Source organism: Oryctolagus cuniculus, chromosome 5, assembly GCF_051225735.1.
Source record: "Oryctolagus cuniculus isolate XC-2025 breed Fujian yellow rabbit chromosome 5, ASM5122573v1, whole genome shotgun sequence".
In the NCBI taxonomy this organism is placed as follows: Eukaryota; Metazoa; Chordata; class Mammalia; order Lagomorpha; family Leporidae; genus Oryctolagus; species Oryctolagus cuniculus.
In genome coordinates, this window is record NC_142871.1 from 132599850 (window position 1) to 132612490 (window position 12641).

General features: G+C 46.4%; 1 protein-coding gene across 7 annotated transcripts in view; it reads right to left on the reverse strand.

Annotated features, from left to right (window-relative positions):
* Nucleotides 1-12641, reverse strand: part of C5H6orf89 (chromosome 5 C6orf89 homolog) — a 38805-nt gene that overhangs the window by 19834 nt on the left and 6330 nt on the right. For 3 of the 7 annotated variants that reach the window (XR_016234627.1, XM_070074137.2, XM_070074135.2), the window contains exons 2-4: nt 12538-12610; nt 7550-7757; nt 6890-7103 (exon numbers count right to left, since the gene is read on the reverse strand). The exons of 1 other annotated variant lie outside the window; for it this stretch is intronic. Coding sequence is in view for 4 of the 6 variants with exons in the window: in XM_070074135.2 (XP_069930236.2) it covers nt 6890-7103; nt 7550-7757; nt 12538-12610 (495 nt within the window). In the remaining 2 variants the exon portion in view is untranslated. The remainder of the gene's footprint in view (nt 1-6889; nt 7104-7549; nt 7758-12537; nt 12611-12641) is intronic. 3 more of the 7 variants (XR_016234628.1, XM_070074136.2, XM_070074138.2) reach the window with 2 other exon arrangements.

Genomic DNA, 12641 nt, shown 5'->3' on the forward strand with positions numbered 1-12641 from the left:
CCCTAGGAAGTAATATAATGTATGCAGCCAAAAATATGTATGAGTCCTTTTGTGTGTGTGTGAACAAGAAAAGAATTTGTTTTACATATATTAAATCTGGGGTGGGTGGGTGTCTGGTCGCCACTTGGGATGTCTGCATCCCATATGCTGAGGTTCCAGTTCCAACTCTCAATTCCAGCTTCTTGCTAACATGCACCCTGGGGCAGCCGGTCATGTCTCAAGTAGTTGAGTCCCTGCCACCTACGTGGGAGACCTGGACTGAGTTCCCAGCTCCTGGCTTGGCCTGGCTCAACCCTAGCTGTGCAGACATCTGAGGAGCAAACCAGCAGATGTGAGGTCTCTGTCTTTGTCCCTCTGCCTTTCAAATAAATAAATCTTAGAACACATATTAACCTTTTTATCTGTACAGACATGGACAAATTCATAAAGGTGTACACCAGTAGTTGCTCGTGGTTGCTTGGGGAGAGAAGTAGGAGGGACAGAGAGGAAAATTTTTACTTTATTAAAATTATTTCTAGAAAATCAAAATTCTTACACATCTTTGTTGCTTTTGTGTGTATGTGCTTTATGGATCTTCCCAGTGACAGTGTCCTCATAGATAATGAAACAGGCCAGGAATATCAACTTTAAACTGTACAGCCAAGGGGCAGGTGCTGGACACCCAGGTTAGGATGCCACTTGGGATACCTGCATCCCTTATCAGAGTATCTGGGTTTGATCTCTGCTCCCAGTCCAGCTTCCCACCAATATGTATCCGGGGAGATAGAAGGTGTTGGCTCAGGTTCCTACCACTCAAGTGGGAGACCCAGACTGAGCTTCTGGCTCTGGGTTAGGCCTGGCCCAGCTCAGGTCATCTCAGGCATTTGGGAAGCAAATCAGTGGATGGGAGATCTCTATCGGTCTGTCTTTGCTTTTCAAACAAATTTTTTTTCTTTTTTTTAAGAACAGAGGGAAGGCTCTTGAAAAGCACCTGATGGGGCGTGCAGACCAGGCTAGTAGCCAGCAGACGAGGAGGGGAGATGATAAGAAAAAAGATGATCACTCAAATGGGCTAGCTATTCCATCCATCTGAGTTTGGGAACACCACACTGACTTCGGTAGCCTGGAGCTCACGAACATAGATAAAGAGGGTGCTTGCATTGGATGGGAAGGGACTGAGAGATGGGAGGGCAGTGAACCATGTGGGGACAGGGGTTGGGCGTATGTTGCTGGCTCCTCCTCCCCGTCCTATAGAATCCCCAGCAGGACAGAGATGTGGTCAGACGAGCTTACAAAGCTTTTGTCTGACATGTTCTCTATACAACTGGCTGCAGCCACCATGCCACACAGTGAGGGAAATCCCAGCCTAGAAAACAGCCAACCGTGCACAGCCAGCCCAGCTCACACCACCCAGGTCACAACCTTTCTCCAACTACCCGAGGCACCAACTCTCACTTCCTCCCAGCTCTCCTGTTTCTAGCCACCCTTCCTGCAGCACCAGAGAGAAAGGCCAGTGGCAGTTACACAGCAACTTCCTAGCTTTTAATTTCCAAGGCTTCTTTACTCCAGATGTCCTCCTATACCAGCTATTTTAAATTAAAATAATAAAAATTAAAAAGGTAGGTGCCGGCGCTATGGTGCAGTGGGTTAAAGCCCTGGCCTGAAGTACCAGCATCCCATGTGGGTGCTGGTTCTAGTCCCTGCTGCTCCTCTTCCAAGCCAGCTCTCTGCTAAGGCCTGGGATAGCAGAAGATGGCCCAAGTCCTTGGGCCCCTGCACCCACGTGGGAAACCTGGAAGAAGCTCCTGACTCCTGATCAGCGCAGCTCTGGCCGTTGTGGCCATTTGGTAAGTGAACCAGCAGATGGAAGACCTCTCTCTCTGTTTCTACCTCTCTCTGTAACTCTTTAAAATAAATAATAAAATAAATCTTTAAAAAATTAAAAAGGTGTGGCAGAGAAGAGAAACTCTGCATCTGACAGTTCAGCATAGCTCATGGCCTGTAGTCCAGATTCTCACCAGGATGGGGAATCATTACACTGTGGGAAATGTCCAAACCAGTCTCTGACAAAATCTCAAGTCAAGGTATGAAAACTAGAACCTCCCACCCTCTCTACCAGCTGGGCTCTGCAGAAAAGTAGGTGGGTGTGACCCTTCAGGAGGCTGCCTAGGGGCTGGTTCACTGTGGACAACCCTAACATATCCTGGAATTCTCAGTAGGAAAATCCTTCCACACACATATTAACCTGGCAATAAGGAAAAAAAAAATTCCTCCGAGGACAAAAAATTCTCTCTGAGTGAAAAGGAGGGGGAAGAAGAAACAAAGGCACAAGGCCAGTGCTGGAAGAGCAGAAGACTTGCTTGTTTTGCTCACTGCTGGATTCTGAACACTGCCTGCCACGTAGCAGGCTCTCAATAACAGGGAGGGTGTGGGGCTGGGAGCAAATCTGACTTCTCAAGACAACAACAGGAGTAAGTCCTTGGGGAGTAAAAATCAGACAAGTAGACACGGAAATCTAAAAAAGGAAGGTGAGATAAATATCAACTCCTCATTTCTTACATTAGGTTTTTATAATTAGAAATGTATCCAAGGCAAGCCTGTGCCAACCCACAACAAAGCTCCCGTGACCTGCACGGGGTGACCCACTCTGGGAGGTGCTTGGTGCTGAGTCGGGCCAGTCTCCAGGGGCTCCCTCTGCACAGCGTCTCTTCTCGCATCCCAGCCCAAGGCAGGGGCAAAGCCTGGACAGTGAAGGTGCCTCCGCCAGGTCCCCTTCGTCGGTGGTAGCACACCTAGAGCCATTTTTGAGCACCATTAAGGAGGGAAGGAAACAAAGAATTTCGCCAACAGCCTGGCAGCCAGGAGGCAATGCATTTGAGCCATTTCCAAACCACAGACTCCATCTATTTTCATGGATTCTCACTTGCATAAAAACTTGTCTCTAAATATGAGACTTTCCTCAAGTGAGTTAATACCCTTGCACATCAGTTTCCTCGTCTTGGAAAAGGACATAAAAGTCTAAACGACTTTAGCGACTGTTGTGAAGCTGAGAAGTGAAAAATAAAGCAAACGGCCCAGTACCAGAGGACGCGCTTGACCGAGCTGTTATCATCACAGAAGCCATGCTTATTTTGTAAGCAGATGAGGAAGGCATTTTGTGAGGTTCAAGAATTTCATGTTCAGATCCGGGCCTGGACTATTTAAAGCTGGGTAGGTCCTTAGTCCTAAGCCAATGAATGATCCACTAATCCCAAACTCCCTGCCGCTGCTGGGTCCACTTCAGCCCCAGTGAAGGCCCACGGCAACACAGAGCTCCTGCCACAGGACAGAGGTCCACCCTCTCACTGTGCATAAGAAACTCCCTGTATATGCAGTAGGACCAGGGAAGTAATCAAACTAACTGGCCGAACATGCTGGAACCTGGCGTGGCTGAGGGCAGACAGAAGGAATAGCATGGGACAGTGGAGAGAATATAATCAGAGCTAGCACACAAGAGTTCAGGGCTGGACTGCCACTTTTAGCTGGATACCCATTTCTTCACCTCCCCTGGCCCTGATTTCCTGTTATAAACTGGAAGCTTATGCTAGATTAACTCTCAACTTCCTTTTCAGCTCTACACTCAGTGAGACTGTGGAATGGTAAAAGCCAAGGGAATGGATGGCATGAGCAAAGTAGACATAAAGATATCAGAGAGAGAGGAAGAAAAAGAACTAAGAATGTGAGTGTGATGATGGGAACACTACGGTCACTAAGAGGCGTAAGTCAAACATTCCCGAGGATACAGACTTGGAGGATGTGCTGGGCTAAATGCCTCGGGAAAGACTAACAAGGAAAATTCTAACAAGTCAACAGCCTAGAACAATACTCTTCAGAAATACAGCACTAGCCAGAAAGAACCTTGTTTCTTCAGGGACTAGGGAGCCGAGAGAGAAAGTATTCTGGGGACCTGGTGGAGAACGTGGACAACTCCAAAGTCAAACTTACAGCTGGACTCTTCAGGTACAGCAGGTAGCTACAAACCACTCACACCAGAAGCTGAGAGCGCACTCTGGAAACAGAATGCCCGGGTTCAAATCTTGCCTCCATGACTTACTAGACTTGGGGACTTGGCCAAGTGACCTAACCTCACTGTGCCTCAGTGTCTTCTTCGGTTAAATGGGCATAAAACCTGAACCTGCCTCACAGAACATTCTGAAGATCGACTGAGCCCTTTGAGCAGGTCAGGCACCTGGTAAGTAGTAAACACTAAGTAAGTGTCAGCTTATTTACTTCTTTTCTGCCACAGAGTAGGATGTTTACACGAAATCACTGTGAAGTCACTCATTGTCCTCATTAAAAAAAAAAAAAAATAGGAGCAGGATTTTCTAAGGCCTCAACAGAAAAAGAAACACAATTCTGTCGCCTTTTTGTTCCCGGGGTGGGGTCAGGAAAAAAAATCTCCCCCTACTGGTGGTGCCTCTAACACATCCTTGAGGTCCCAGGTGCTTTCCATTCCCAAGGCCCCCCACCCAGAGGTCCCCAAAGACCCTGGGGGCCTCACACAGGCTGGCACCAGGAAACCATGGGTCTGTGGGGCTTCCTCTGGAGAACCAGAGGCACCACCCCCCAACCCCCCGCATTTACCTTAAAGGTACTGCTGTTAGCCTAACTTGAAGGCAACCATTTTTTGGTACCAGGACATTAGCAATGCTGTATCTTTACTTCTCCTCCCCTGTTATAGCCCCAGAGGTTTCCACCTCTTGCCTCTTGCACCTAATCTCCTCCATGTTTTTCTTTTCTTTTCTTTTTGACAGGCAGAGTGGACAATGAGAGAGAGACAGAGAGAAAGGTCTTCCTTTGCCGTTGGTTCACCCTCCAATGGCTGCCACGGCCGGTGCACCGCGCTGATCTGACGGCAGGAGCCAGGTGCTTCTCCTGGTCTCCCATGGGGTGCAGGGCCCAAGCACTTGGGCCATCCTCCACTGCACTCCCTGGCCACAGCAGAGAGCTGGCCTGGAAGAGGGGCAACCGGGACTAGAACCCGGTGTGCCGGCGCCGCAAGGCGGAGGATTAGCCTATTGAGCAGCGGCGCCGGCCCCATGTTTTTCTGTTCATCTTATACCATGGTGCATTCTTTCCAGATGCTATGCAAAATGCTGTTAGTGTACTAACATATCTACAGCTTCCCAGAATCATCACACATAGGAAAATACGGCGCACCGACATTCGCATTTACAAGTAAGAACAGCACTTTCACAGAATCAACAACATTCATGAACTAAATCAAACCACACCCTTCCAAGGCTCTCTCCTGAGGACTGAGCTCCAAGGACTCATTTGATTTCCATCTGCAAGGCAAAATTAATATGAAGTAGACCAAGCAAGCTGGCCTGCTGACAAGACACCGGTGGTTCCTCAATTTGGAAAGTATGACTTGGAAAAAGAGCAATCAGGGCCAGCGACCACCCCACGTTTCTGTGAAGAGTTACCTTATAGGACAGCACAAAGAAAGTAAATGGCATCCCCCGGGTCCTGTTTACTTCACCCCATGTGCCATGGAACGGAAGTTGCCTCCAGGGAGGCTGCGAGGGAAAGACTGTCAGGACAGCAGAATGCTGTGTCTGAGCTGGCTAACACACTTCTCTGGCTCTTTCCACCACATGTTCTGGTCCTGCCAGAGAGGAGTGGGAAACTGCATTTCTTAAGTTCTGTGCATGACACTTCATCAACCGTCTCAGTAAATACAAGGAAGTTACATCTGTAATCTAAAAACTAACTAGGGACAGGTGTTTGGCACAGCAGTTAGGCTACCACTTAGAGTGCCTAGATTCAGGTCCAGCCCCACTCCCTATTCTAGCTTCCTGGGGCCAGGCCAGACCAAAGTCAGAATCAATCCAGGTCTCCCACATGGGTGGCAGAAACCCAAGTACTTGAGCCATCAGCTGCTGCCTCCCAGGATTAGCATCAGCAGAAAGCTGGAACTGGAAGCAGACCTAGGACATGAACCCAGGCATGCTGACAAGGAACAAGGCATCCCAAGTGGTGTCTTAACCACTGTGCCAAACACCTGCCCCCAAACCTGGACTTTTTTTCTGAAGACTCATTTCCTAAAAGTTACCTTGGATTTTCAAGATTTCAGAACATCATTACAGAAAAACTTCCACAACCCATCTTTGATATTAATATACACATTCCTCTGTACAGAAAGGTAACTATTGCCAAAAAATAAAATCTTCATAACATATCCCTCTATTCCTTCTCAAAAAGTAAAGTTCAAGTCTTACCACACGTTAAACTAGTCTCAAAAGGAAACACTTCAAATGACTTGTCAGGCTAGACCTTCTAAGCTGCCAAAGACACACTGTTAACAAACTTAAGTGTTTGCTAAATTCAAATTACTAGGTAAAACTGATACACTTTCCAGCACCAAATTAAGTGAACCATGACAGAGAGAAAGACTACAGGGAGAGTGGGATAGACCTGGACAAAAGCCTCATCCAATAGGCTAAAGACTACTAAAGGATCTGGTTAAAAGAAAGCTGGGCTCAGATGCTTTCAATAAGTGAGCAGCTACGCATTAAATATCCAGGATAGAAAGGAGTCACAAGAGAAAAGGACAGAACAAGGCACAGTGAAACCCTTCTTATGTGCAAACACACTCATCCCCACTATGTGTGCTGTGGAAGCAGAGTCTGTGCTTTTGGCTCTACCAGATGTGTTTCTCTGGCAACTTTCCTAATCTCTCTCAGCCTTAGTTTCTCAACCTGCAAAATGGGGCCAATAAAACCCATCCCATAGAGTTTTAGTAGGGGCTGAATTAAATAAGGCACATTAGGGAGGGCATCTCTCAGCAGACAGGAACAGGATTTCCTTTCCAGTCGCAGCCTGTGTCAAGAACACGATCTCACACACAGCGAACATTGCATTCTACCTGGAAAGGTTCTGTCTTCATCTCCCCCACGCAGAGGAACGCCCTTATTTTCGGGCATGTACTTCTTGGTAATGGGTAAGGACATCAGCCGAATGTGATGGATGAGTGAGCGCCAGGTGTGAGTTCCGGAAAGCACCGGTTCAGGTGCTAATGCGCTAAAAGGCTGAATCACAAAGTAGGCAGTGAGCAAGATTAATCCCAGGGTTACAAGGACCTACAACAAAAGACAGGAAAGGAATTAATAACAGTACCAGCAAACAAAATACCTTAACGCCAAGAAAAACACACAGGCCTCTTCTGCTATTTTGGATGTGCCTTAAGTTCCAATCCATTTTCATAAATGAGCCGTTTACATTCACTTCCCGAAAGCTCTGAGAACTATCAGGACCACAAAGCTCACTAAGGTTCTCTCATGCAGTCAGGGGCTCTGTCCCACGCTTTTTAAAAAAGTACACAAAAAGACAGTGTAATCATATGCACACAGCTTTCATCTATGACAGTCAACAATATAGTCAAATGTCCCAGGAACACAAGGTAATACGGCCAATCTATTGATAGACAAACCAAGGCTCAAATGGTGGAATCAGTCAAGAGTAACATCTGGAAGGAACACAACGAAGAGTCTGCACTCTGCCTAAGCGAGTCACAGCACATTTTTACCTTATACACAGCTATAAGGAGAGGATACTGGGGCGGCCCCCTCTGAGGTTCATTCTTTTCCAGCAGCTGTCTGATAAATTTTTCTATTGCCTTCTCAGACATGCCACACTGATGGCCTGTCTGTCTCACCAAGTCAACAGTCTCTGCAAGTTTGTCATAAATGCTGAGCTCATTGGCAGCAAGATCCATGTCTTCGAATACAAAATCCCTGAGAGAAAGAAAATACGTGTGAAAAGAAAGACGGATTCTTGAAAGTACGTCTTCCTCAAAGCTTCTTCTTTTGAAACAGTGCTCTGGGCCACCTGCGGGGAAGGACCCACGGTTACGGTACTAGAACACTCAAATACAGTGAGACACGTGAAGCTGCTGTGGCACAAGCCTTTCCAGGCTCTGAGTGGCGGCTGGGAGGAGCCGACAGAGTGCGCCGTTCCCAGCCCTCTGAGGGCGCTGTCTCCAGCGAGTCCCTGCTGGATCTCCGAAGCACTGAAGGCACCAAGCAACACTCCCGAAACCACTGCTGGTCATTCAGAATAAGGGGTGGAATGTGAGCAGTGCTGCTGGCAAATTATTTCCTTCCAATTACACCAGACAGACCTTTCAGCAACACAAGAGGAGGAACGGTCACCAAAGGTGAGATTTACTTTGAGAACACACTGGTAAGCTTTGATCCTGGAGAACAGAGATTTTACACAACACAAAAACCACGGCACGGGAGTTTCTCAGATCATACAGCTTGCTGTCCTCATGCTTTCCCACAAGTGCAACTTTAGACTAGGAGGGGTATTTTATATTTTATATACCTAAAAGATCTAAGATCTAGAACTAATTTCAGAATTAAATTCATATTCTCATAGTTTTTTCAGAGTGTTTCATAGTGGCCACAAAATAACTGGTAAGAACTAAAGTGGCAAAAGGACCATTTGGAAAATGAAAATAAATACTAACTCTTCTCAAAAAGTATTTGTGCTGGGTCACCTATTTGTTTAGCCTAGTAGTTGGGAATGCTGGTTAAGATGCCCTCATTTTATCCCGGCTCCACTCCTAATTCCAGCTTCCTGTTAATGCAGACCCTGGGAGGCAACGGTGATGGCTCAAGTAGTTGGTCCACAGAGGAGACCTGGGCTGAGTTCCTGGCTCCCAGCTTCAGGCTGGCCTGGCTAAGCCCCAGCAGCTGGAAGCATCTGGATAGTAAACTAGTAGATGGGAGTTTGTCTCTCTCCCTCTTGAATTAAAAAAAAAAAGAATTAAAAAGTGCTTTTGATACAAACCACTATTTTTCTTCATAAAGGAACAAAATGCTTAGTTTGTTTCTCTTCCTCTGTTTTGTTTGTTTGTTTGTTTTCTGTGGGGTATTTTGTTCGTTGTTTTTTTTTTTTTTTTTTTTTTTTGAGGCAGAAAGTTCTCTTATCCCATATACTTCATTCCCAAAGTGCTTCTAACCTCACGCAGCACTGACATGTACTCTTTCAGTAAGATGCTGCCACCTGTAGGGTAGAAGATGGCAATCATGTCACTGCAAGAGAGAAGGGAGGTGCTGCAATGCCACCACCCAGAATGCGTCAGCGTGCCTCTTCTGCAGTAAAACAAAAATGCCCAGGTAGGGAACACAGAATGGTACAGCCACTGTGGAAGACAGTTTGGTAGGTCATCAAAAATTTAAATATAGGGTTGCCATATGACCCAGCAATTCTACTGCTAGGTATGTACCCAAGAGAACTGAAAACATGTCCACACAAAAACTTAAACTCAAATGTTAATTGCTACATTATTCATGTTAGTTCCAAATGGAAGCAGTCCAAATGTCCATGAACTGATGAATGAATAAACAAAATGTGGTATATCCATGTTCATATCACAGAATACTATTGGAAAATACAAACCAAAATTAAAAATTAGAAAATACACAGGCCACAACATGGATGACCCTTGATAACATAATGCTAAGTGAAAGAAGACTGCCATCAAAAACCATGTACTATGATTACATTTATACAAAAAGCCAAGCATTGGCAAATCCAGAGAGAGAGTAAATGTATTAATTAGTGGTTGCTTAGGGGAAAGAATGAAGCGAATGAGGAGTGACTGTAAATGGGAAAGGTGTTCCTTTCTAGAGTGACAAAAATGTCCTAAACTTAGGTTATGGTGACAGTTACACAATTTTATGATTATACTAAAAGCTAATGAATTGCATTTTAAAGTTTACTTTTTTTTTTTTTTTGACAGGCAGAGTGGACAGTGAGAGAGAGAGACAGAGAGAAAGGTCTTCCTTTTCCGTTGGTTCACCCTCCAATGGCCACCGGGGCCGGCGTACTGCACTGATCCGATGGCAGGAGCCAGGTGCTTATCCTGGTCTCCCATGGGGTGCAGGGCCCAAGGACTTGGGCCATCCTCCACTGCACTCCCCAGCCACAGCAGAGAGCTGGCCTGGAAGAGGGGCAACCGGGACAGAATCCGGCACCCCGACCGGGACTAGAACCCGGTGTGCTGGCGCTGCAAGATGGAGGATTAGCCTAGTGAGCCGCGGTGCCAGCAAGTTTACTTATTTTTATTTATTTGAAAGGCAGAGCAACAGACACACAGAGATAGAGAGACAAAAAGAGAAGAGAGATCTTCTATTCACTGGTGGTTCACTCCCCAGCTAGGGCTGGGCCAGATGGAAGACAGGAGCCAGGAGTTCCATCCACATCCCCCAAATGGGTAGCAGGGCCCCAGGTACTTGAGCCATCCTCTTCTGCCTCCTAGGGTACATATTATTGTTTCAAGATTTATTTATTTGAAAGGCGGTGACAGAAAGAGGGAGGGGACACACACACACACAGAGAGAGAGAGAGAGAGAGAGAGAGAATATTTTCCAGTTGCTAGTTCACTCTCCAAATGCCTGCATCAGCCAGAGCTGGAGTCCAGAACCCCATTTGGGTTTCCATGTGGGTGGCAAGGACTCAAGTAGCTGGGCCATCATCTGCTGCCTTCCCAGGCACATTAGCAGGGAGCTGGATCGGATGCAGAGGTGCAACTTGAACCAGGACTCCAATAGCAGGCTTCCCAAGTGGCAGCTTAACCTGCTATGCCACCACACTCATTCCAAACAGTACATTCTAAATAGGCAAACTTTATGGAACGTAAGTTTATTATCTTGATAAAGATGTTTTAAAATTATATATTTATAGAATTTAAAGGTATTCGTTCTTGTGTTGCATTCATTATATGACACTGTGTTCCACCCCTCCCACTGCTAACCACCAGACTACAGGAGTAGGAGGTATCTTACATATTCTTACTACGGTACAGCGTCCTGTACATATAGCAGGCATTTGATTACATGTGTTAACAAAAAATGAGAAACTCGGCGTGTGGGGGGTGAAACTTACAACACAACAGGATTCTTTCTGAGATCCTCCTGTGAAAGGTTCTTTTCAGTAGACTCTCTTAAAGCATGTGCTTAACCATCGCAAACTACGTGTTAGTGTCCATAAGCAGGACAACCGTTTTAGGCTGTCCAGTTCAGATGTCTTAATTTCCAGTGGGCGAAATGAATCTAGACTACCCAGTTGTCTCCTGAACCTCATCTGGACCTCATACGCTCTCTACTCAGTCATTAGCAACCAGGAGGAAGGATTGCAAAAGATAAACAGCCTTACTAAAAACAAACAAAAAGCAAAGAAAAACAGAAATTAAGATGTAGCATCTCCAACTAATAATAAGTCAGGAGTAATCATCTCTGGGAGATGAGATTATATTTTTATTTCCTTTGTGCTTTTCCATATTTTCTGGACTTCTGTATTAATTTAGTAATCACAAAAATCCCACAGATACTCTTAAGGAATATAATCGGGCACAAAATGAGTCAGAGATTTGCAGTGACGAATGGCCTGGGCACCACAGGGAAGAAACAAAGCACGGTTTGCCACCCATGCTGAGCGTGACGTTCTGGCTCCCCACGGAGTTGGATCTGAAATGCTACAGCTACAAAAAACAGAAGCGGCACTGCATTAGGAGAGAAGAGGCCTGAGTTTGGGGCTACGCTTCACCGATCAATAGCAAAATAGTCTGTTTTTATTTATTTGAGAGACAGAACTCCCACCTGCTGGCTCACTTCCCAAATGTCTGCAATGTTGCAAGTTGGGCAGGGGCTGAAGCCCAAAGCCAGGAGCGGGAACCCAGCCCAGGAAGCCTGAGTCAGGAACCAGAGCCAGGAAATGGACCCAGGTACCCTGATGTGGGGACACAGGTGTCTTAACCAGACAGTCTTAGCTGCTGGGCTAAACAATGATTCTGGCTAAGTCACTTTGTCTATTTCCTCACCCAAAAACAAGATACTGGACCACGGGGTCTTGAAAGTCTCCTGCTCTAAAAATCTGTGAATACACAAGGAAGGAACTGAAGACTTCGCGGCCTACTGCTCCTGCCCCAGAAGCCAGGCTGTGTGCGCGGCACTCCAGAGACGCTGCTTCAGTGCCTCGCCGCCAGGATGCCAGCTGTGGGACTCACTGCATTTCACAGATTTCACTAAACAGAGAGCTTTCCTAACTGGCCAGGATGTGAACCCAAGTGTGCCTGCCTCCAGGGCTCTGCTGTGCTTTACCCCTTATTCACGCTGCCTCCCCAGCCAGGGATTTTCCTACCCTGAGCTGCCCGTTCCGAGAACACCACATTCACACCCTGATCATCCCCCCAAAGCGGCTGGGAACTGAAACTGACCTAGGACAGTGATGCCTGCAGAAAGAGCAACATGAGACCTTATTACAGTGTTTCCACATCTTGGCTTTCTGACCAGGATTCCTGAGATAGTATGTTCCTGTTTAAGTTGGAGACACTTTTATTGTCACACAGAGGGACACTACTGGGATCCAGGTGGACATGTTAAACTAACAACAACAAAAAAAGTTTGCCCCTTTAAAAAAAAAAAAAATCAAACGCAAAGCTACAGTGAAAACATCAAGCATGAGGGGCTGAGTGACGTCCACTGAAGCTTGAAGGGATTCATTTACCTCTGGAAAGAGGGTCCGACTCTGGCAGAAGTGAGCTTTGCCACAGGGGGACGTTCAGAGGAGTGGCTTAAACCTGCAAGGGCATAGGCAGGATCACTAGATTT